Raw genomic sequence first — 23,657 nt, forward strand, 5'->3', positions numbered from 1 at the left:
TCTGTGTAAAAATGTTGCCCTCCAAGTCCTTTTTAAATCTTTTTCCTCTCACCTTAAAACTATGTCCCCTTGTTTTGAACTCCCCCACCCCTGAGAAAAGACCTTGTCTATTTACCCTATCCATGCCCCTCATGGTTTTATAAACCTCAGTAAGGTCACCCCTCTACGCTCCAGGGAAAACAACCCCAGCCTATTTTCATCACTCAAACCCTCCATTCCTGGCAACATCCTGGTAAATCTTTTCTGAACTTTTTCCTATTTAATAATCTCCTTCCTATAACTGGGTGACCAGAACTGGACACAGTATTCCAGGAGAAACCTCCCCCAATGTCCTGTACAACCTCAACATGACGTCCCAACTCCTGTACTCAAAGGTCTGAGCAATGAAGGCAAGTGTGCTAAACGCCTTCTGATCCATCCTGTCGACCTGCGATACAAACATCAAAGGATTATATACCTGGACCCCTACGTCTCTCTGTTCTACAACACCCCCCGAGGATGGGGAGGGGACTGTTGGAGAGAACATTTGTTGGTATGGGGGTGGGAGTGAAGGCTTGCCGACTCTGTTACATCGATTCCTGAAGGTTCCATGACCCCATCCTGAGCTCATTGGAAAAGCAGCATGAGGATCCATTAGCTGAAGGGATGCTGCGGGAGGGTTAACGCAATGGCCTTTGTCTGACCCTCTCCAAATTCAAGTGGTTTTATTTCTGGCAAAGAGAAGGGTTCAGGGAAAGCCAGAAATCGAACCCTCGTTTCCAGTGTCTAGGAGCTACTCCAGCCCAGGGTTTGTAAAGGTTGACCTTCAGCACTGGAGGGTCCCAGCCAATGAAGCTGCCTCACGGGTTTCTCCCTGTCAGCTGCTATAACTGGAGTGAGTCAGATCAAGGCAGAGACACAGCCCTTCCTTTGGCAAACAAATCACAGCCATCCAACTTGGCCAAGGCACGTTGCACAAAATAACAAAAACACGATCCAACCTTTACCAGTAACCAGAGGCAACAAGGACTGTTGACAACAGGATGTAAACAGAAAATGCCGGAGAGTCACAGCTGGGGGTCTGGCAGCAACCGTGCAGACAGAAAGCAGAGGTCATGCTTCACATCCAGTGCGAAGGTCAGACACCGCACCCCCTTCACCTGATGAAGGGGCAGCGCTCCGAAAGCTCGTGATTTCAAACCAGCCTGTTGGACTATAACCTGGTGGCATGTGCTTCTGACCCTGACTACCCCAGTCCGACAGCAGCATTTCCCCATCCTGGCCACCTTCAGAGTCATAGATCATGGAATCACCACAGTGTGGAAACAGGCCCTTCAGCCCAACAAATCCATACAAACCCTTGCGAAGAGTAACCCCCACCCAGACCCCATTCCCCCTACCCTAAATTTACCCCTGACTAATGCACCTAACCCGCACGTCCCTGGACACTGCAGGATAATTTCCCATGGCCAATCCACCCTAACCTGCACACCTTTGGATTGTGGGATGAAATCGGAGCATTCTGAGGAAACCCACGCAGACACTGGGAGAATGTACAAAGTCCACACAGACAGCCACCCAAGGCTGGAATCGAGCCCGGGTCCCTGACGCTGTGAGTCAGCAGCACTGACCACTGAGCCACCATTAATCGTAACTGGGAAAAGGTGGTATTGATGCTGAAGATGGGGACGGCGGGGGGGAGGGGGTTAAAGTACTGAGCACATAGGCAGAGACAGAGCCCACAGAGAGAGGGAGAGACAGACAGGTTGGCAGACAAATGGATGAATTATGGCAAGTCATGGAGAAGGAAACAATTGTCATGGGGGCCGTGAATGGGGGAGAAAGGGTTTTGCAAGCGGTCTGTGTGGGTGACGGGGCCTGGGCTGTGGGGGTTAGTCAAGGACTTGAAAGGAGGTGTTCAGGCCTTGGAATGATTGCAGACGCTACAGCTGCCTGGACTCAATCAGAAAATGAGATGCTGTTCTTCTAGCTTCACCCCAAGACTGCAGCAAGCCTGAGATAGAGATGTCAGCCTGGGAACAGGGTGGGGTGTTGAAGCACTGTTGGGCACTGGAAGCTCAGGGTCTTTTTTGTCAACAGAACGTAAGTGTTTTGTGAAGCAGTCACCCGATGTGTTTGATCCCCAGCATGGAGAGGAGAACACATTGGGAGCAGAGAATACAGTGGACTGGATTGATCAGAGTGACATGGAGAAAACTGCTGGGATTTCAAACAGACCCGAAAGCTAGGCAGTGAGCACATCAGCTGCAAATGTATTTGTTTAATTGTTGATGATCTGCTCCAGCAAATTAGAACCAGCCTTCAGAACAAATCAAGTGGGAATGATCTGGTTGGTTATAAATCCAAGAACATCAACAGCAGACAAAAACAATGAGGCAAATTAGCTGCAGCTGATATCACAACAATTCAAACAAGAACAGTCTGATCTGCCCTACAAAACCCAGGGGGAGTCACGAATGAATCTCCTGAAGGAGCTTGTTAAGTACGAGTTCCCTTGGTAACTGGAACTCATCACCCGAGCTCTTAGCAAGACCATAAAACGTAACAGCAGGAATTAGACCATTTGGCCCATCAGGTCTGTTCCACCATTCACCCAAGGCTGATAAGTTTCTCAACCCCACTCTCCTCCTTTCTCCCCGTAACCCTTGATCCCCCTGACAATCAAGAGCCTATCTCCATCTTAAACATACTTCATGACCTGGCCTCCACGGCCTCCTATTGGCAGTGAATTCCGGAGATTCACTGCTGTCTGGCTAAAGGAGTTTCTCCTTATTTCCGTTCCAAAGGGTCTTTCCTTTACTCCAAGGCTGTGCCCTCAGGCCCTAGAAAAGCAGGTCCACTGCCCATTATGGGCTTTGTCTGTGTATGCCCGATAGGTGACAGGGTTTTTTTTTACTGCTGGTGGTTACTAGTTTAAAACAAAATAAAAATGGAAAATAAAACAGAAAAGCTCACGGTGATTTTGGTGGTGGCAAATTAGATTAGTTGTGTGAGAGATTCTGGGTATAGTGAAAAATCAAATAGACCCAGAGAATCCAGGATTGAGGTGGAACCAATCTAATGTGTGACACCTGCACAACGCAGAGGGGAAGGTATTTCATAACTTCAGGCTCTGGGCAAGGTTTGCTAATTTGCTTCATTTTCGAGGGCTATTTGTCGTTGTGGAGACTGTAGTTTTGTCCCTGTGCGTGATCTCAGCTCAAACTGTGTGGAAGCTACAGCAGCTCAGTCACGTTCACCAGAGCCAACCATGTACTCAGTGTGGTTTTTAGGCAGCACATCGAGGTCAGGAAGAGTCGAGTGTGTGGCGCTGGAAAAGCACAGTAAGTCAGGCAGCATCCGAGGAGCAGGACAGTCAATACTGCGGGCCCTTCATCAGGAAGAGTTAACTGAATTTTTAAGAAGGTTGTCTTTTTAACTTGCAACTGTCATCGATTAAGCTTAGTGTGGACCGCAATTCTTTGTTTCCCTCATACGAATGTGTTTTATGAGGAATAAACTTGTCAAAGCATCTGCGAAGTGTATTTCACAGGCTAGACCATCTTGCCCTTGATATCACTCCATAACCCTCTCATTTATCAAGAATCATCCTGCTTCTGCTTTAGGAATATTCAAGTTCTCTGCTTCCATTGCCTGTTCTGGGACAGAATTCCAAAGTCCCACAGCCCTCAGGGAGAACTGTTTTCTTGCTGTTAATGGGGATTCGCCCACAAGAGGAAACAGCTTCCCCACATTCCCCTGGTCAAGACCCGAGAGGATTGTTCAAGCCCAACCAGTTGAACGCTCCCTCAGAAGTCTATCCATCTTTTCTGTGAGATGTTTCCAGTGTAATTACATTCTTCCTTGTATAGGGAGACCAGCACGGTGCTCAATACTCAGGTTCCTGTTTTGTTTTCCCTTTATTCATTCATGAGGTGTCTGCCTGGGCCAGCATTTATTACCCATCCCTAATTGCCCTGAGAGCAGTTAAGGGTCAACACTAAACCCTTCCTATTCATATATCCATCCAGATGCTTTTTAAATGTTGCAATTGCACCAGCCTCCACCACTTCCTCTGGCAGCTCATTCCATACACGTACCACCCTCTGAGTGAAAACGTTGCCCCTTAGGTCTCTTTTATATCTTTCCCCTCTCACCCGAAACCTATACCCTCTAGCTCTGGACTCCCCCACCCCAGGGAAAAGACTTTGTCTATTTATCCTATCCATGCACTTCATGATTTTACAAACCTCTATAATGTCACCCCTCAGCCTCCGACGCTCCAGGGAAAACAGCCCGAGCCTGTTCAGCCTCTCCCCGTAGCTCAAATCCTCCAACCCTGGCAACATCCTTGTAAATCTTTTCTGAACCCTTTCGAGTTTCAGAACATCCTTCCTGTCGCAGGGAGACCAGCTTGCACGCACAGTATTCCAAAAGTGGCCTAATCAATGTCCTGTACAGCCGCAGCATGACATCCCAATTCTTTCACTCAATGCTCTGACTAATAAAGAAAAGCATATCAAATAATTTAACAGCAATTTAGGTTTGTTCAATACATTGCATCAGTTTAATGACACTTTTATCACTTACTATAAATTCTGTGTCCTATAATGCTGCTGTACTAGCTACACAGTGAAGGAGCAGCACTCCGAAAGCTTGTGCTTCCAAATACACCCGCTGGATGATAAGCTGGTGTTGTACAATGTTTAACTCAGGGATAGTGGGTTAAGCTAAAAGGAGGGAAGTTTAAAAGAGATGTATGAGTCACGTATTTTACACAGAGGGTGGTGAGTGCCTGGAACACATTACCAGAGAAGGTGGTGGAAGCAGATATAATAGCAGCATCGAAGAAGCATTCTTACAGATACATGGATAACTGGGGTGGCATGGTGGCTCAGTGGTTAGCACTGCTGCCTCACAGCACAAGGGTCCCAGGTTCAATTCCAGCCTCGGGCAGCTGTCAGTGTGGAGTTTGCACATTCTCCCCGTGTCTGCATGGGTTTCCTCCTGGAGTTCCGGTTTCCTCCCACAGTCCAAAGATGTGCAGGTCAGGTGAATTGGCCGTGCTAAATTGCCCCTCGTGTTAGGTACATTAGTCAGAGGGAAATGGGTCTGGATGGGTTACCCTTCGGAGGGTCGGTGTGGACTGGTTGGGCAGAAGGGCCTGTTTCCAAACTGCAGGGAATCTAATCAAATAGACAGGGAACAGAGGGATATAGAAAACATGGGGTATCACAAAGCTGGTCCATTTTTCTAAAACCAGTTATTTTTCTCAAGGATACTGTGTCATTGATTGTTTTCAGAAGGGTCATAAAACTCTCCCAGCTCTGAGGTAGTCAGTTTGGTGCAGAGATGAGAAAGGATTTTGAGAGACCTTTTGTTTATATGTAAATAGATGAAACTTCAGGCCAAAGTGGTCATGCTTTAGAAGTGACCTGTAGAATGATAGGGTGTGGTCAGCTCTCTAGCTGAGTAGTTCAGTCCAGAACTGGTTAGAAGTTCAACAGTGGACTGTGTGAACAGGCTGCAAAAACTCTCTCTCCTTCTGCCCTTCTAACTTCAACCTGAAGCATTTGTTCCATTTTTACTGTGTTTTTAAGGGGGTTTGCTTATTGGGAATGTTGTGTATATCACGTTTTGAGAAGATTTGTAGCTCAGGTTGAGGTTCTGGATGTAGGTTTGCTCGCTGAGCTGGAAGGTTCATTTTCAGATGTTTTGTGATCCATAATATCTTCAGTGAGCCTCCAGATAGAGAGAGATAGAGAGATAGAATGTACAGCATGGAAACAGCATGGTCCAACCTGTCCATGCCGACCAGATATCCCAACTCAATTGTAGCTCAAATCCTCCAACCCTGGCAACATCTTTGTAAATCTTTTCTGAATCCTTTCAAGTTTCACAACATCTTGCACACAATATTCCAACAGTGGCCTAACCAATGTCCTGTACAGCCGCAACATGACCTCCCAATTCCTGTACACAATACTCTGACCAATGAAAGCATATCAAACGCCTTCTTCACTATCCTATCCACCTGCAACTCCACTTTCAAGGAGCTATGAACCTGCACTCCAAGGTCTCTTTGTTCAGCAACACTCCCTAGGACCTTAACATTAAGTGTATAAGCCCTGCTAAGATTTGCTTTCCCAAAATGCAGCACATCACAATTATCTGAATTAAACTCCATCTGCTACTTCTCAGCCCATTGGCCCATCTGGTCAAGAACCTGTTGTAATCTGAGGTAACCTTCATGAAGCACTGCTGATGATTCCTGCTTTCTATTTGGGTTGGTGATGTCATTTCCTGTTCTTTTTCTCAGAGGGTGGTAAATGGGATCCAGGTCAATATGTTTGTTGATAGAGTTCCGGTTGGAATGCCTTGTTGTGTATATTTGGAATAGCATAGTTAATTCCAGTTTGGATGGACTGAGATCTGTAAGGATTCATTATTCTGTTCTTTGTGTTTCATTGAATAATTTTGTGAATGACTTTTTGTCTGTTTTAAAACCTGATAATCAACCTCACAAACTTACTCTGGGTAATTTTCACTGTACACTTAACGAAACAAATTGCAAAGTTATGGTCTAGGGCTGCCTGCTTAAGAACATTTTGAGTGGTCTGGCCTAGTCCATAACAGGGGCAAACAGTTTTTAATAGAGAAAGACATTATGTGTCAGTGCAGACTTGATGGAGCAAAAGACCTGTACCTGTGCTATAAAGTTCTTCGTTCCTCTTTCAGGAATATATTACGGAGTTGGGGGAAAAGAGTTGGGAAGTGAGACTAACTGGACAGCTCCTCAGAAAAAGCAAGTAAAACCAGATGGGATGAATAGACTCACAGACAGTGCTATTTTATGATTCCATGATGGTACATAAGCGAGTTGGCCACAGTGACACAGATACAACACAAGTTCCCAGCTTGGCGAACACAACCACAACAACAGTTACACAGATCCAAAGTTATCTTTCTCCAAGCTGGAGTGAGGACCATCACCAGGAGACACATTTGTTTTCCGTAATTGAGTGCAGGAAGCCAGCTTCAGCGGCAAAGTTCATGGCCTGAAATATTTACTGTTTGAAGATGGTCTTCAGTGTCAGAGACAGGAGGGTGTGAGAGTGACAGAGGAGAGAGAGAGAGAGAGAGAGGGACAGGAGAGTGTGAGAGTGAGAGAGGGGAGAGACAGAGACAGGAGGGTGTGAGAGTGACAGAGGAGAGAGAGAGAGAGAGAGAGGGACAGGAGAGTGTGAGTGTGAGAGAGGAGAGAGACAGGGACAGGAGGGTGTGAGAGTGACAGAGGAGAGAGCGACAGGGACTGGAGGGTGTGAGAGTGAGAGAGGAGAGAGAGACAGGGAGAGGAGGGTGTGAGAGTGACAGGGGAGAGAGACAGGGACAGGAGAGTGTGAGAGTGAGAGAGGAGAGAGATAGGGACAGGAGGGTGTGAGAGTGAGAGAGGAGAGAGACAGGAACAGGAGAGTGTGAGAGTGAGAGAGTGGAGAGACACAGGGACAGGAGGGTGTGAGAGTTAGAGAGGAGAGAGAGAGGGGCAGGAGGGTGTGAGAGTGCGAGAGGAGAGAGATAGGGACAGGAGGGTGTGAGAGTGAGAGAGGAGAGAGACAGGGGCAGGAGGGTGTGAGAGTGAGAGAGGAGAGAGAGAGGGGCAGGAGGGTGTGAGAGTGAGAGAGGAGAGAGACAGGGGCAGGAGGGTGTGAGAGTGCGAGAGGAGACACAGGGACAGGAGGGTATGAGAGTGAGAGAGGGGAGAGACAGGGGCAGGAGGGTGTGAGAGTGAGAGAGGCGAGAGACAGGGGCAGGAGGGTGTGAGAGCGAGAGAGGAGAGAGACAGGGACAGGAGGGTGTGAGAGTGAGAGAGGAGAGAGACAGGGACAGGATGGTGTGAGAGTGATTGAGAAGAGAGACAGGGGCAGGAGGGTGTAAGAGAGGAGAGAGGAGAGAGACAGGGACAGGAGGGTGTGAGAGTGAGAGAGGAGAGAGACAGGGACAGGATGGTGTGAGAGTGATTGAGAAGAGAGACAGGGGCAGGAGGGTGTAAGAGAGGAGAGAGGAGAGAGACAGGAACAGAAGGGTGTGAGAGTGAGAGACGAGACACAGGGACAGGAGGGTGTGAGAGTGATAGAGGAGACACAGGGGCAGGAGGGTGTGAGAGTGAGAAAGAGAGAGAGAAGGGCAGGATGGTGTGACAGTGAGAAAGGAGAGAGACAGGGACAGGAGGGAGTGAGAGTGAGAGAGGAGAGAGACAGAGGCAGGAGGGTGTGAGAGAGAGAGAGTAGGGAGACAGGGACAGGAGGGTGTGAGAGTGATAGAGGAGAGAAACAGGGATAGGAGGGTGTGAGAGTGAGAAGGGAGAGAGACAGGAAGAAGAGAGAGTGAGTGAGAGAGGACAGAGACATAGACAGGAGGGTATGAGAGTGAGAGAGGAGAGAGACAGGGACAGGAGAATGTGAGAGTGAGAGAGGAGAGAGATTAGGCAGGAGGGTGTGAGAGTGAGAGAGGGGAGAGACAGGAACAGGAGGGTGTGAGAGGAGAGAGACAGAGACAGGAGGGTGTGAGAGTGGGAGAGGAGAGAGACAGGAGGGTGTGAGAGTGGGAGAGGAGAGAGACAGGAGGGTGTGAGAGGAGAGAGACAGAGACAGGAGGGTGTGAGAGTGAGAGAGGAGAGAGACAGAGACAGGAGGGTGTGAGAGTGAGAGAGGAGAGAGAAAGGGACAGGAGGGTGTGAGAGTGAGAGAGGACAGAGTCAGAGACAGGAGGGTGTGAGAGTGACAGTGGGAGAGACAGGAACAGGAGAGTGTGAGAGTGAGAGAGGAGAGAGATTAGGCAGGAGGGTGTGAGAGTGAGAGAGGGGAGAGACAGGAACAGGAGGGTGTGAGAGGAGAGAGACAGAGACAGGAGGGTGTGAGAGTGAGAGAGGAGAGAGACAGGGACAGGAGGGTGTGAGAGGAGAGAGACAGAGACAGGAGGGTGTGAGAGTGGGAGAGGAGAGAGACAGGGACAGGAGAGTGTGAGAGTGAGAGAGGAGACACAGGGACAGGAGGGTGTGAGAGTGAGAGAGGAGAGAGACAGAGACAGGAGGGTGTGAGAGTGAGAGAGGAGAGAGAAAGGGACAGGATGGTGTGAGAGTGAGAGAGGAGAGAGACAGGGGCAGGAGGCTGTGAGAGTGACAGTGGGAGAGACAGGAACAGGAGAGTGTGAGAGTGAGCGAGGAGAGAGACAGGGACAGGAGGGTGTGAAAGTGAGAGAGGAGAGAGACAGGGACAGGAGGGTGTGAGAGTGAGAGAGGAGAGAGACAGGGACAGGAGGTTGTGAGAGTGAGTGAGGAGAGAGACAGGGAGAGGCGGGTGGGAGAATGTGAAGGAGAGAGACAGGGGCAGGAGCATGTGAGAGTGAGAGTGTGAAAAACAGGGGTAGGAGGGTGTGAGAGTGAGAGGGGAGAGAGACAGGGACAGGAGCAGGTGAGAGTGAGAGGGGAGAGAGAGACAGGGACAGGAGCGTGTGAGAGTGAGATGGGAGAGAGACAGGGGCAGGAGAGTGTGAGAGTGAGAGGAGAGATAGGGGCAGGAGGGTGTGAGAGTGAGAAGGAGAGAGTCAGGGACAGGAGGGTGTGAGAGTGAGAAGGGAGAGAGACGGGGACAGGAGCGTGTGAGAGTGAGAGAGAAGAGAGAGAGGGGCAGGAGGGTGTGAGAGTGAGAAGGAGAGAGTCAGTGACAGGAGCGTGTGAGAGTGAGAAGGAGAGAGTCAGGGACAGGAGCGTGTGAGAGTGAGAGTGAGAGAGGAGACAGGGGCAGGAGGGTGTGAGAGTGAGAGGGGAGAGAGACAGGGACAGGAGCGTGTGAGAGTGAGAGGGGAGAGAGACAGGGACAGGAGCGTGTGAGAGTGAGAAGGGAGAGAGACGGGGCAGGAGAGTTTGAGAGTGAGAGAGGAGAGACAGGGGCAGGAGCGTGTGAGTGTGAGAGGGGAGAGAGACAGGGACAGGAGCGTGTGAGAGTGAGAAGGGAGAGAGACGGGGCAGGAGAGTTTGAGAGTGAGAGAGGAGAGACAGGGGCAGGAGCGTGTGAGTGTGAGAGTGAGAGAGGAGAGAGAAAGGGACAGGAGGGTGTGAGAGTGAGAGAGGAGAGACAGTGGCAGGAGGGTGTGAGAGTGAGAAAGGAGAGAGACGGGGCAGGAGGGTGTGAGAGTGAGAGAGGAGAGAGACAGGGACAGGAGGGTGTGAGAGTGAGAGTGGAGAGAGACAGGGGCAGGAGCACATAGTTCTGTTGCGTATTATGGAAAGGGTTTGAGGTTCCCCTTCAGTTTGTCTAGATACAGCTGTCACACCCTCATAGAACATAGAACATCACAGCACAATACAGGCCATTCAGCCCTCAATATTGTGTCGACCTGTGGAACCAATCTGAAGCCCATCCAACCTACACTATTCCATCCTTGTCCATATGTCTATACAAAGATCATTTAAATGTTGGCGAGTCGACTACTATTACAGGCAGTGCGTTCCACATCCCAATTACTTTCTGAGTAATGAGCACTGCACAGGAGACGGAATTACTGACCGTGTCACCTTAGTGTGAGAAGGACATTCGAGGTGTGGGGTGTGCAAGAGGGAATGCAGTAATCATAGAGTCAGAGAGATATACAGCACAGAAATAGATCCTTCGGTCCAACCCGTCCATGCTGACCAGATATCACAACCCAATCTAGTCCCATTTGCCAGCACCCGGCCCATATCCCTCTAAACCCTTCCTTTTCATTTACCCATCCAGATGTCTTTTAAATGCTGTAATTGTACCAGCCTGCACCACTTCCTCTGGCAGCTCATTCCATACACGTACCACCCTCTGAGTGGAATTGTTGCCCCGAAGGTCTCTTTTATATCTTTCCCTTTTAACCTTAACCTATGCCCTCTAGTTCTGGATTCCCTCACCCCAGGGAAAAGGCTTTGTCTATTTATCCTATCCTTGCCCCTCAAGATTTTATAAACCTGTATAAGGTCACCCCTCAGCCTCCGACGCTCCAGGGAAAACAGCCCCAGCCTGTTCAGCCTCTCCCTGTAGCTCAAATCCTCCAAACCTGGCAACATCCTTACAAATCTTTTCTGAACCTTTTCAAGTTTCACCACATCCCTTCCGATAGGAAGGAGACCAGAATTGCACACAATATTCCAAAAGTGGTCTAACAAATGTCCTGTACGACCACAACATGACCTCTCAACTCCTATACTCACTGCTCTGACCAATGAAGGAAAGCATACCAAACGCCTTCTTCACTATCCTTTCTACCTGTGACTCTACTTTCAAGGAGCTATGAACCTGCACTCCAGGGTCTCTGTTCAGAACACTCCCCAGGACCTTAGCATTCAGTATGTATGTCTTACTCTGATTATAGTGGGGAGGGGGTTGTATTTATGGAGGGATTGATATTATGTCCTCCAGCCAAGAGCTTGTGGGCAGATGGTGATGTTCCTGCTGTTGCCAAGGTTTTGGGCAGTTCCTCAGGCTTGGAGAGGAGCACGTAGTCGGAGCAGGAAGATCCAGTCACTGTGCTCAGTGTCGGGACATTGTCAGGACAGGGAAGGAGGCTTTACAAAGTCACTGTGAGGTGCCAAGTGCCAAATTAAGACACAAACCTCGAGATTATAACCTGGGCCATGTACAAATATCACCGAGAGGGGTGACTGTGTGGCTCCGAGAATGGTTTGGGAGAAACTGCTTCCAGTTTATGGAGCCCTGGCACCAGCCCAAGGGTAAGTGAGCTGTATACCTCGACCTGCGCTGGCCAGGGATATATTTCCCTCCCCACCCCTTTCCGCCTTCCGCAAAGACCGTTCCCTCCGTGACTACCTGTCAGGTCCACACCCCCCTACGACCCACCCTCCCATTCTGGCACTTTCCCCTGCCACCGCAGGAACTGTAAAACCTGTGCCCACACCTCCTCCCTCACCTCTATCCAAGGCCCTAAAGGAGCCTTCCACATCCATCAAAGTTTTACTTGCACATCCACTAATACCATTTATTGTATCCGTTGCTCCCGATGCGGTCTCCTCTACATTGGGGAGACTGGGCGCCTCCTAGCAGAGCGCTTTAGGGAACATCTCCGGGACACCCGCACCAATCAACCACACCGCCCCGTTGCCCAACATTTCAGCTCCCCCTCCCACTCTGCCGAGGACATGGAGGTCCTGGGCCTCCTTCACCGCCGCTCCCTCACCACCAGACGCCTGGAGGAAGAACGCCTCATCTTCCACCTCGGAACACTTCAACCCCAGGGCATCAATGTGGACTTCAACAGTTTCCTCATTTCCCCTTCCCCCACCTCATCCTAGTTTCAAACTTCCAGCTCAGTAACTGTCTCCTTGACTTGTCCGGACTTGTCCTACCTGCCTATCTCCTTTTCCACCTATCCACTCCACCCTCTCCTCCCTGACCTATCACCTTCATCCCCTCCCCCACTCACCCATTGTACTCTATGCTACTCTCTCCCCACCCCCACCCTCCTCTAGCTTATCTCTCCATGCTTCAGGCTCACTGCCTTTATTCCTGATGAAGGGCTTTTGCCCGAAACGTCGATTTCGCTGCTCCTTGGATGCTGCCTGAACTGCTGTGCTCTTCCAGCACCACTAATCCAGTATGGGGCTGGTGTTATTGTGTATTGAGCGAAGGAGAGAGAATTTTGAATCTAGATAGAGGCAGTAAGGATTTCAAGACAGGAGAAACTCAATGGGTCTGGTCACATCCATCGAGAGAGCGACACACACTGAGTTAATGTTTCAGATGCAGATTGGAGGATGGTGAACGTAACTCCAAGGCAGGTTCTATCAGTAGTGAGTGCATTCAGCCTACTCCCACAGACACTGGCACATTTCAGTGACTCTTCCTCAGAACCCAAGGAAACCTTTCTGAGGAGGTTCCATCCTATCCCAGGAAACTCTGAATCTCAGGGTGACAGTGAAATTGCTGGCCTGAGTGTTAACACTAGTTCATTTCAATGACCTCGTGCAATCTCACTCAGACTCCACCTGGAAACAGGAGGACCTCTGTCGCTGACTGACCTCTTGGCTTTTACAAAAGCTTAGTCCTTCACAAACCAAACCCCTGTGTTTGACAGAGAGATAACAAGACAGGGACGGGGTAGAGCCACAGACTCCTACCCTGTTCCCACATGGACGATATACAGAGTAGCTTTATCCATCTGCATTATATTTCCATTCAACAAAAACAATCTTCTGTACAGCTGGGCCGATCAGCTCTTGGGGAATTGAGTTTGCATCTGGGTGGGGGGAGGAGTGGGAGGGAACGGGACTTTACAGACCGGTGGGAGTGAGTGGATACTTGGGGAACTAGTGCCAAAAATGTCAGGCATGTAGCATTCCTGCTGCAGATAACCCAGCCTGGAATGAAGGAATGAGGAGGAATGAATTCCCTGAAATATGCAAGGCATTTGGCCACCCTGCCAACAAAACAAATCTAATTGTCTTCACCGCCTTGATTAGATTGTGCACATTGACAAATTTCTAAAGTTGGGTTGGCCCATTCTCAATCCAGGCTGGGTTACCATGCCCATCTCGTTTGGAAACTTGATACATCTGACAATCGAAAGCACGACCCCAGGTAACGAGTTAAAGTGCTCTTGCCATTATTTAGTTCAGTCAATTCAGCTTAACTCAAGTTTTTCCATTTAAAGTCATGTTAGGAAGGTCATTTCCGATTATGTAAGTGTACCATTTGCAGCTGTACTCAGATCATTGCTGGTGAACATTTGCAAAGCAGAGAGTCTGGTTTATTTTTGCATTTTAAGATATCCAACTTCCAAGTTAAAATGAGGGTTTGTTGAGTCTAAGATGTTCACAGGCTGGTTGTGTGAATGATGCACATAATCAGGCTGATTCTCCAGTAAGGTGCGGAAGGAGCACTGTGCTGTCAGGAGTTCCAGCTTTTAGCCGAGATTTAAAAGTTTTCATCACCATGAGATCACACCCACCGTTCCTGCTTCCTATGTTCTTTGATTCCCTCAGCGTCCATGCTCTGTTGTCCTCTGAAACAAACCCAGAAATTACTGATGTAACTCAGCAGGTCTGGCAGCCTCAGTGGAAAGAAAGCAAAGTCAACCTTTCTTCACTGGACTCGAAGCATTGACTCTGTTCCTTTCTCTCTCTCTCTCTCTCTCTCTCTCTCTCCCCACGATGCTGCCAGACCTGCTGGGTTACATCAGTAATGTCTGTATTTGTTTCAGTTTACTGTTTAACTTATTGACCACTGAACCCCTGACCATTGACATCTCGCTGGAGCAGACGCCCTCCAACAATTCACAAACTTCTAGATGAAGATATTTCTCCTCATCTCGGTTAAAAGTGACCGTCCCTTATTTTGAGACTGCTGCACTTAGTTCCAGGTTGAAAAGCCAGTTAAGGAGACCGTAACTGCACACAATCTACCAAGTACAGTCTCCTCGAAGCCCAACACAATTTTGTTTTATTTAATCATGGCTGTGCCATTGGCATTTATTGCTCATCCCTAGTTACCCCCCTTGAGAAGGTGGGGGTGAGCTGCCTTCTTGAACTGCTGCAGTCCATGTGCTGTGGGTTGACCCACAATGCCCTTAAGGGAGGGAATTCCAGGATTCTGACCCAGTGACACTGAAGGAACGGCGATATATTTCCAAGTCAGGATGGTGAGGGGCTTGGAGGGGAACTTGCAGGGGGTGGTGTTCCTATGTATCTGCTGCCCCTTGTCCTTCTAGATGGAAGTGGTTGTGGGTTTGGAAGGTGGTGCCTGAGGATCTTTGGTGAGTTTCTGCAGTGCATCTTGTAGATGGTCCACACTGCTGTTACTGAGCGTCGGTGGGGGAGGGAGGGGGTGTTTGTGGATGTGGTGCCAATCAAGTGGGGGCTGCTTTGTCCTGGATGGTGTTGAGCTTCTTGAGTGTTGTTGGAGCTGTCCCCATCCAGGGCAAGTGGGGAGTATTCCCTCACACTCCTGACCTTGTGCCTTGGAGATGGCGGTCAGGATTCAGGAGGAACATAGAACATAGAACATAGAAGAATACAGCGCAGTTCAGGCCCTTCGGCCCTCGATGTTGCGCCGATCAAAGCCCACCTAACCTACACTAACCCACTATCCTCCATATTCCTATCCAATGCCCGCTTAAATACCCATAAAGAGGGAGAGTCCACCACTGCTACTGGCAGGGCATTCCATGAACTTACGACTCGCTGAGTGAAGAACCTACCCCTAACATCAGTCCTATATCTACCCCCCCTTAATTTAAAGCTATGCCCCCTTGTAATAGCTGACTCCATACGTGGAAAAAGGTTCTCACTGTCAACCCTATCTAACCCCCTAATCATCTTGTACACCTCTATCAAGTCACCCCTAAACCTTCTTTTCTCCAATGAAAACAACCCCAAGTGCCTCAGCCTTTCCTCATAGGATCTTCCTACCATACCAGGCAACATCCTGGTAAACTTCCTCTGCACCCGTTCCAGTGCCTCCACATCCTTCCTATAGTATGGTGACCAAAACTGCACACAATACTCCAGATGCGGCCGCACCAGAGTCTTATACAACTGCAGCATGACCTCAGGACTCCGGAACTCAATTCCTCTACCAATAAAAGCCAGTACGCCATATGCCTTCTTCACTGCACTATTTACCTGGGTGGCAACTTTCAGAGATCTGTGTACATGGACACCAAGATCCCTCTGCTCTTCCACACTACCAAGTATCCGACCATTAGCCCAGTACCCCATCTTTTTATTACTCTTACCAAAGTGAATCACCTCACACTTAGCTACATTGAACTCCATTTGCCACCTTTCTGCCCAGCTCTGCAGCTTCTCTATATCCCGCTGTAACCTGCCACATCCTTCCTCACTGTCTACAACTCCTCCGACTTTCGTATCATCCGCAAACTTGCTCACCCAACCTTCTAACCCTTCCTCCAGGTCATTTATAAAAATGACAAACAGCAATGGTCCCAAAACAGATCCTTGCGGAACACCGCTAGTGACAGCACTCCAAGATGAACCTTTACCATCAACTACTACCCTCTGTCTTCTTCCAGCCAGCCAATTCCTAATCCAAACCTCCAACTCACCCTCAATGCCATATCTCTGTATTTTCTGCAGTAGCCTACCATGGGGGACCTTATCAAACGCCTTACTAAAATCCATATATACCACATCTACCGCTTTCCCCTCATCTACCTCCTTAGTCACCTTCTCAAAGAATTCAATAAGGTTTGTGAGGCACGACCTGCCCTTCACAAAACCATGCTGACTATCCTTGATCACATTATTCTTATCCAGATGTGCATAAATCCTATCCCTTACAATTTTCTCTAAGACTTTGCCCACAACAGAAGTGAGACTCACTGGCCTATAGTTACTAGGATTATCTCTACTCCCCTTCTTGAACAAGGGAACCACGTTTGCTAGCCTCCAGTCCTCTGGCACTACTCCTGTAGACAAAGAGGACACAAAAATCAAGGCCAATGGCTCTGCAATCTCCTCCCTTGCTTCCCAGAGAATCCTAGGATAAATGCCATCAGGCCCAGGGGACTTATCTATTTTCACCCTTGCCAGAATTTCCAACACCTCTTCTCTACATATCTCAAAGCCATCCATTCTACTTATTCGTGCCTCAGTATTCATATCGACAACAATGTCCTGTTCCTGAGTGAATACTGACGAAAAGTATTCATTCAGTGCCTCCCCAATCTCTTCAGCCTCCACACGCAACTTCCCATTACTATCCTTGATTGCACCTATTCCTACCCTAGTCATTCTTTTATTCCTGACATACCTATAGAAAGTCTTAGGGTTTTCCCTAATCCTACCAACTGAGGACCTTTCATGTCCCCTCCTTGCTGCTCTTAGCTCTCTCTTCAGGTCCTTCCGGGCTACCTTATAACTCTCAATCGCCCCTATTGAACCTTCACGCCTCATCTTTACAAAGGCCGCCCTCTTCCATTTAACAAGGGATTCCAATTCCTTATTAAACCACGGCTCCCTCACACGACCCTTTCCTCCCTGCCTGATAGGTACGTACTTATCAAGGACACTCAATAGTTGCTCCTTGAACAAGTTCCACATATCAATTACGCTCTTGCCTTGGAATCTACTTTTCCAATCCACACATCCTAAGTCATGCCTCAACGCATCATAATTTCCCTGCCCCCAGCAATAACTCTTGCCCTGTAGTACACACTTATCCCTCTCCATCGCTAGAGTAAAAATCACCGAATTGTGGTCACTGTCCCCAAAGTGCTCACCTACCAAGAAGTGAGTTACTCAGTGCAGTGTTCCCAGCCTCTGACCTGGTCTTATGGACCAGAATGTTGGTAATGGAGCTTTCAGTGATGGGAATGCCATTGACTGTCAGGAGTGATGGTTGGATCTTCTCGTGTGGGAGATGGTCATTGCCTGGCCCTTGGTATAGTTTGTGGACCCGACCCCCATTATCTCTCATCCTAACACTGCAGTCTTTCGTTGTGGACTTGCCCAAAGAAGGAGTTTCTCTCTAACTGCTGGACCCTCATGGTAAAAACCAACATGGTGTTCATTACTCTTCTGTGTTCTGCTTGCTTCCTGATTCCCCACTGTTTGAAAAGATTCTCATTTTAGAATTAAAATCTTTGTCATGAATTTGAGTTGCTATGCCTCAAAGCTGGGCGACTGGTTCAGCCAGTGTCATGTTGCACAAAACCTGACTCTCTGGTGCAGCCATGAATACATCCCCACTGGAACACTTTACACATGGAATCAGTTCCTGGCCAGCTGTGTTCCAGCTCTTCAGACAGTCTGACAATACCCCTTTCTGTAAGCTGTGTTGGATGATGTATATCTGCAGAATGTTTGATTGCTATCACAGGGAGATATGTGTGTGATGGGTGTGATTCTGTAGATGCAGTTACACTGACACTGAGAGACACAACACGTACATGTTCAAATCTGATCTTGATACTTTCACCAGCAGAACTACTAGCACGCAGCTGCTAAATTCACTCCGAGAGGTAAGGGAAAAGAATAACCTCATTTGTCTAAAAATAACCTTATAATCTCTCCCAGCCTATCTGCTCTATGGTCTCCAACCTTACTTTCTGTCACCCAGTGACCCTGAAAGGACAGGATAGGGGAGGTATCTGGAAAGTTTGAGTTATACGGAAAGGCTGGCTAGGCTGGGACTTCTTTTCCTAGGCTGTTGGAGGCTGAGGGGTAATCTTACAGAGGTTTATAAAATCATGAGGGCTCTAGATAAGGTGAATAGCAAAGATCTTTTCCACAGGGTCGGGGACTGTAAAATTTGGGGGGCTTATTTTTTAAGGTGGCAGGACAGAGTTTAAAAAGGACCTGAGAGGCAATGTTTTCACACAGAGAGTGGTTGATGTGTGGAGTGAACTTCCAGAGGAAGTGGTGGGTGTAGGTTCATTTAAAAGAGTTTTGGATAGGTGCATGAATAGGAATGATTTAACAGGGTGGCACAGTGGCTCAATGGCATTGCAACAGTAGGAAATGTCAGCATCACAACTGGGAAAGGTTGGGATAAAAAACACAAGTAAAATCCATAGCCTCGGGAGCGGTGGTTCCATGGTTAGCACTGCTGCCTCACAGCGCCAGGGACCCAGGTTCGATTCCACCCTCGGGTGAATGTCTGGGTGGTGTTTATACATTCTCCCTGTGTCTGCATGGGTTTCCTCCCACAGTCCAAAGATGTACAGGTTAGAGTGGGTTGACCAGGCTAAAGTGTCCAGGATATGCAGGCTTAGTCTTGGGGAATGCAGGCTGGGGCTGGGTGGACTCAATGGGCTGAAAGGCCTGTTTCCACACTTTAGGGATTCCATGATCCCTTGATAGAGGTTAAACGCAGGTAAGTGGGACTGGTTTAGTTTGGGGACACTTGATCCAGAACGGACTCGTTGGACTGCTTCAATGCTATATCCAGAGCTCTGGAGAACAGTCTGAGTATGAGGGCCAGGCCATTCAGGAGAAATATTAGGAAGCATTTCCACACACAAGGGCTGGGAGAGGTTTGAAACTCTCTTCCACAACCAGCCGTGGATGCTGAATCCATTGTTAGTTTTAAACCTGAGCAAAATAAATCTTGTTCAGCAAAGGTATGGGATATGGGCCAACGGGAGGATTATGGTGTAAAGGACACAGATCAGCCCTCATCTCATTGAAGGGCGAAACAGGCCCAAGGGACTGAATGACCTACTTCTGTCCCTATCAGGCACCACTCTGACTCCATCGTTACTCCAACCCCTGAGAAACATTCAGCAAGTCCTGCCAGCCTTGCTCATCCTTCCCAAGTTACATGAACTCAGAGTCTCAATGCTTTGTGGAGAAATGATCATTTTATTTGTCCACGAGACATCATGCAAAATAAGAGAGAAAGGGAGTAAGCTTTAATGATACAGTCAAAGAGGAAGTGGTTTCTCCTTCAGAAATCCCACAGAAGTCTCACTCGGTGCTGTCTGTCTCAGACTCAGTAAACCTTTGAAAGGATTCTCTTGTGGGTTGTGGGTGTCACTGATGAGGTCAGAATCTGTCGCCCATCCCTAACTGCCCTTGAACAGAGTGGTTTAGGGGTGGCACAGTGGCTCAGTGGTTAGCACCGCTGACTCGCGGCACCAGAGACCCGGGTTCGATTCCATTCCCGGGCGACTGTCTGTGTGGACGTTCTCCCAGTGTCTGCGCAGGTTTCCACCAGGTGCTCCAGTTTCCTCCCACAGTCCGAAGATATGCGGGTTAGGGTGGATTGGCCATGGGAAATTACCCATAGTGTCCAGGGATCTGCAGGCGAGGTGGGTTAGCCGTGGGAAAATACAGGATTATAGGGATTGGATGGAGGTCTGGGTGGGATGCTCTTCGGAGGGTTGGTGCAGACTTGATGGGCCGAATGGCCTCTTTCCACGCTGTCATGGTTTGCCAGGTCATTTCGAGGGGTAGTTAGGAGTGAGCACTGTTGCTGTGAGGCAAAAGTGAGGGCTGCAGATGCTGGAACCCAGAGTTTAGATCAGAGTGGTGCTGGAAAAGCACAGCAGGTCAGGCAGCATCCGAGGAGCAGGAGAATCAACTTTTCGGGCAAAAGCCCTTCATTCGTCGATTTTCCTGCTCCTTGGATGCTGCCTGACCTGCTGTGCTTCTCCAGCACCATTGTTGCTGTGTGTCTGGAGTCACATGTAGACAAGACCAGCGGATTTTCACCCAGGTTCCTATAGCAACGTAAAAGTCACTCTCTCCATCGCTGTGGGGCAACACCGATTCCTGAGTAAACTTCAATCACCTTTCCGGAACTCCAACCCATCAACCCGGACTGACCTCTGGGTCATTAATGTCCTTCAGGGAAGGAAACTGCCATCTTTACCTGGTCTGGCCTACACGTGACTCCAGACCCATGGCAATGGGGTCAACTCTTTATTGCCCCCTTGGCAATTCGGGATGGGGTAACAAATGCTCGGCCTAACCAGAGACACCCACATTCCTGTGAATGAGTGAAATAAAAGAGTGGTAACAGGTCACTGCTCCCTGCAGGGGAACAGCCGCACAGAAAGATCCCACAGTGGCAACAAGAGGGGGGAGCAGTCAATGTGCAGTGGTGGGGTTCAGATTGTTCTCCCATCCCGCTCCCATTCCCTACCCTCCACACCCCCGACCACCCTTGACCCTCGACCCTCGACCCTCGACCTCCCCCCCCCCCAGGGATAGTGTGGGTATTACACCGCGTTCTGATTGGCCTTCAGCCCAGACTGAGCTCTCCGCTTTGTGTGACTCGATTGGTTGATGTTGTTGCTCTGCTCAGCGTCATGGTAACCCCTCTTCATCGTCCACGTTAAATAATCAAACAGACCCTGTAGGTGAGGGGGCAAAGACGCTGCAGTTAGTCAGTGATCACCGTCTGCTCTGTTCCCCCTCACAACCTCCAGGCACCCTTCCCCCTCCCCCTCCCTCTGACTCCCTCTCCCCCTCCATCCCCTTCCCTCCTTCTCCCTCCCTCTCCCCTTCCCTCACCCTCCCCAACATTCACCCCTGTTTCTCCCTCCGTTTCCCTCTCCACCCCCTCTGCTTATCTCGCACTCTTCCTCCACCTCCCTCACCCTCCCCTTTCCCTTCCTCTCCTTTACTGACTGTCCCCCTCCATCCCCTTCCCTCACCTTACCCGTCCCTCCTCTTCCCTCGCTCTTCCCTCTTCATCCTCATCCCTCACCCTCCCCTCCTTCCCTCACCCTGCCTCCCCTTCCCTCACACTCCCCCTCCATTACCCTCCCCCCTCCCTCTCTCAACCTCCCCCACCCCAACCTCCCCTTCCCTCTCCCTCCACCCTCTTCCTTCCCCCTCCCCTACAGTCCATTTCCTCATCCCTCCCCATCCCTCATCCTCACCCTCTCCAGCCATCCCCTTCCCTCACAGTCCCCCTCCTCTTCTGTCCCTCATACCCCTCCATCCCCTTCCCTCACCCCTTCCCTTCCCTCACGGGGAGTGGAAGGGTCTGGAGGGTGGGGGCGGGGAGTGGGAGGGTCTGGTGGGTGGCGGTGGGGAGTAGGAGGGTCTGGAGGGTGGAGGTGGGGATGGGAGTGTCTGGAGGGTGAGGGGTGGGGAGTAGGAGGGTCTGGAGGGTGGCGGTGGGGATGGGAGTGTCTGGAGGGTGAGGGGTGGGGAGTAGGAGGGTCTGGAGGGTGGCGGTGGGGAGTAGGAGGGTCTGGAGGGTGGAGGTGGGGATGGGAGTGTCTGGAGGGTGAGGGGTGGGGAGTAGGAGGGTCTGGAGGGTGGCGGTGGGGAGTAGGAGGGTCTGGTGGGTGAGTGGTGGGGAGTAGGAGGGTCTGGAGGGTGAGTGGTGACAGTGGGAGTGGGAGGGTCTGGAGGGTGGCGGTGGGGAGTAGGAGGGTCTGGAGGGTGGAGGTGGGGATGGGAGTGTCTGGAGGGTGAGGGGTGGGGAGTAGGAGGGTCTGGAGGGTGGCGGTGGGGAGTAGGAGGGTCTGGAGGGTGGAGGTGGGGATGGGAGTGTCTGGAGGGTGGCGGTGGGGAGTAGGAGGGTCTGGAGGGTGGCGGTGGGGAGTAGGAGGGTCTGGTGGGTGAGTGGTGGGGAGTAGGAGGGTCTGGAGGGTGAGTGGTGACAGTGGGAGTGGGAGGGTCTGGAGGGTGGAGGTGGGGATGGGAGTGTCTGGAGGGTGAGGGGTGGGTGTGGGGAGTGGGAGGGTGGGGTGTGGGGTGGGGAGTGGGAGGGTGGAGGTGGGGATGGGAGTTTCTGGAGGGTGCGGGTGAGAGTGGGAGGGTCTGGAGGGTGGGGGTGGGCAGTGGTAGGGTGGGTGTGGGATGGGGAGTGGGAGAGTCTGGAGGGTGGGGAGTGGAAGGGTGGGGGTGGGGGGTGGGAGGGTCTGGAGGGTGGGGAGTGGGAGGGTGGGGGTGGGGAGTGGGAGGGTCTGGAGTGGAAGGGTGGGGGTGGGGGGGTGGGAGGGTCTGGAGGGTGGGGAGTGGGAGGGTGGGGGTGGGGAGTGGGAGGGTCTGGAGGGTGGCGGTGGGGAGTAGGAGGGTCTGGAGGGTGGAGGTGGGGATGGGAGTGTCTGGAGGGTGAGGGGTGGGGAGTAGGAGGGTCTGGAGGGTGGCGGTGGGGAGTAGGAGGGTCTGGAGGGTGGAGGTGGGGATGGGAGTGTCTGGAGGGTGAGGGGTGGGGAGTAGGAGGGTCTGGAGGGTGGCGGTGGGGAGTAGGAGGGTCTGGAGGGTGGCGGTGGGGAGTAGGAGGGTCTGGAGGGTGAGTGGTGACAGTGGGAGTGGGAGGGTCTGGAGGGTGGAGGTGGGGATGGGAGTGTCTGGAGGGTGAGGGGTGGGTGTGGGGAGTGGGAGGGTGGAGGTGGGGATGGGAGTGTCTGGAGGGTGCGGGTGAGAGTGGGAGGGTCTGGAGGGTGGGGGTGGGCAGTGGGAGGGTGGGTGTGGGATGGGGAGTGGGAGAGTCTGGAGGGTGGGGAGTGGAAGGGTGGGGGTGGGGGGTGGGAGGGTCTGGAGGGTGGGGAGTGGGAGGGTGGGGGTGGGGAGTGGGAGGGTCTGGAGGGTGGGGAGTGGAAGGGTGGGGGTGGGGGGGTGGGAGGGTCTGGAGGGTGGGGAGTGGGAGGGTGGGGGTGGGGAGTGGGAGGGTCTGGAGGGTGGGGAGTGGGAGGGTGGGGGTGGGGAGTGGGAGGGTCTGGAGGGTGGGGAGTGGGAGGGTCTGGAGGGTGGGATGTGGGGAGTGGGAGGGTAGGGGTATGGGGTGGGGAGTGGGAGGGTCAGGAGGGTGAGGGGTGGGAGGGTCAGGAACGTGAGGGGGTGGGAGGGTCTGGAGGGTGGGAGTGGGAGGGTCAGTAGGGTGGGGAGTGGGAGGGTCTGGAGGGTGGGTGGGTGGGAGGGTCAGGAGGGTGGGGAGTGGGAGGATCAGGAGGGTCTGGAGGGTGGGAGTGGGAGGGGGAGGGTCAGTAGGGTGGGGAGTGGGAGGGTCTGGAGGGTGGGGGGGGTGGGAGGGTCTGGAGGGTGGGGGGGTGGGAGGGTCTGGAGGGTGGGGGGGTGGGAGGGTCTGGAGGGTGGGAGTGGGAGGGTCAGTAGGGGGGGAGTGGGAGGGTCAGGAGGGTGGGGAGTGGGAGGGTGGGGGTATGGGGTGGGGAGTGGGAGGGTGGGGGTATGGGGTGGGGAGTGGGAGGGTCAG

General features: G+C 51.2%; 1 protein-coding gene across 1 annotated transcript in view; it reads right to left on the reverse strand.

Annotated features, from left to right (window-relative positions):
* Positions 1 to 19,319: 19,319 nt before the first annotated feature.
* The window catches only part of xgb (x globin), a 62,707-nt gene continuing 58,369 nt past the window's right edge, over positions 19,320 to 23,657 (reverse strand). The window contains exon 5 of the mRNA XM_072549539.1: positions 19,320 to 20,838. Within this exon, the coding sequence (XP_072405640.1) occupies positions 20,704 to 20,838 (135 nt within the window). The 3' untranslated portion in view covers positions 19,320 to 20,703. The remainder of the gene's footprint in view (positions 20,839 to 23,657) is intronic.

Source organism: Chiloscyllium punctatum, chromosome 29, assembly GCF_047496795.1.
Source record: "Chiloscyllium punctatum isolate Juve2018m chromosome 29, sChiPun1.3, whole genome shotgun sequence".
NCBI classification, from domain to species: Eukaryota; Metazoa; Chordata; class Chondrichthyes; order Orectolobiformes; family Hemiscylliidae; genus Chiloscyllium; species Chiloscyllium punctatum.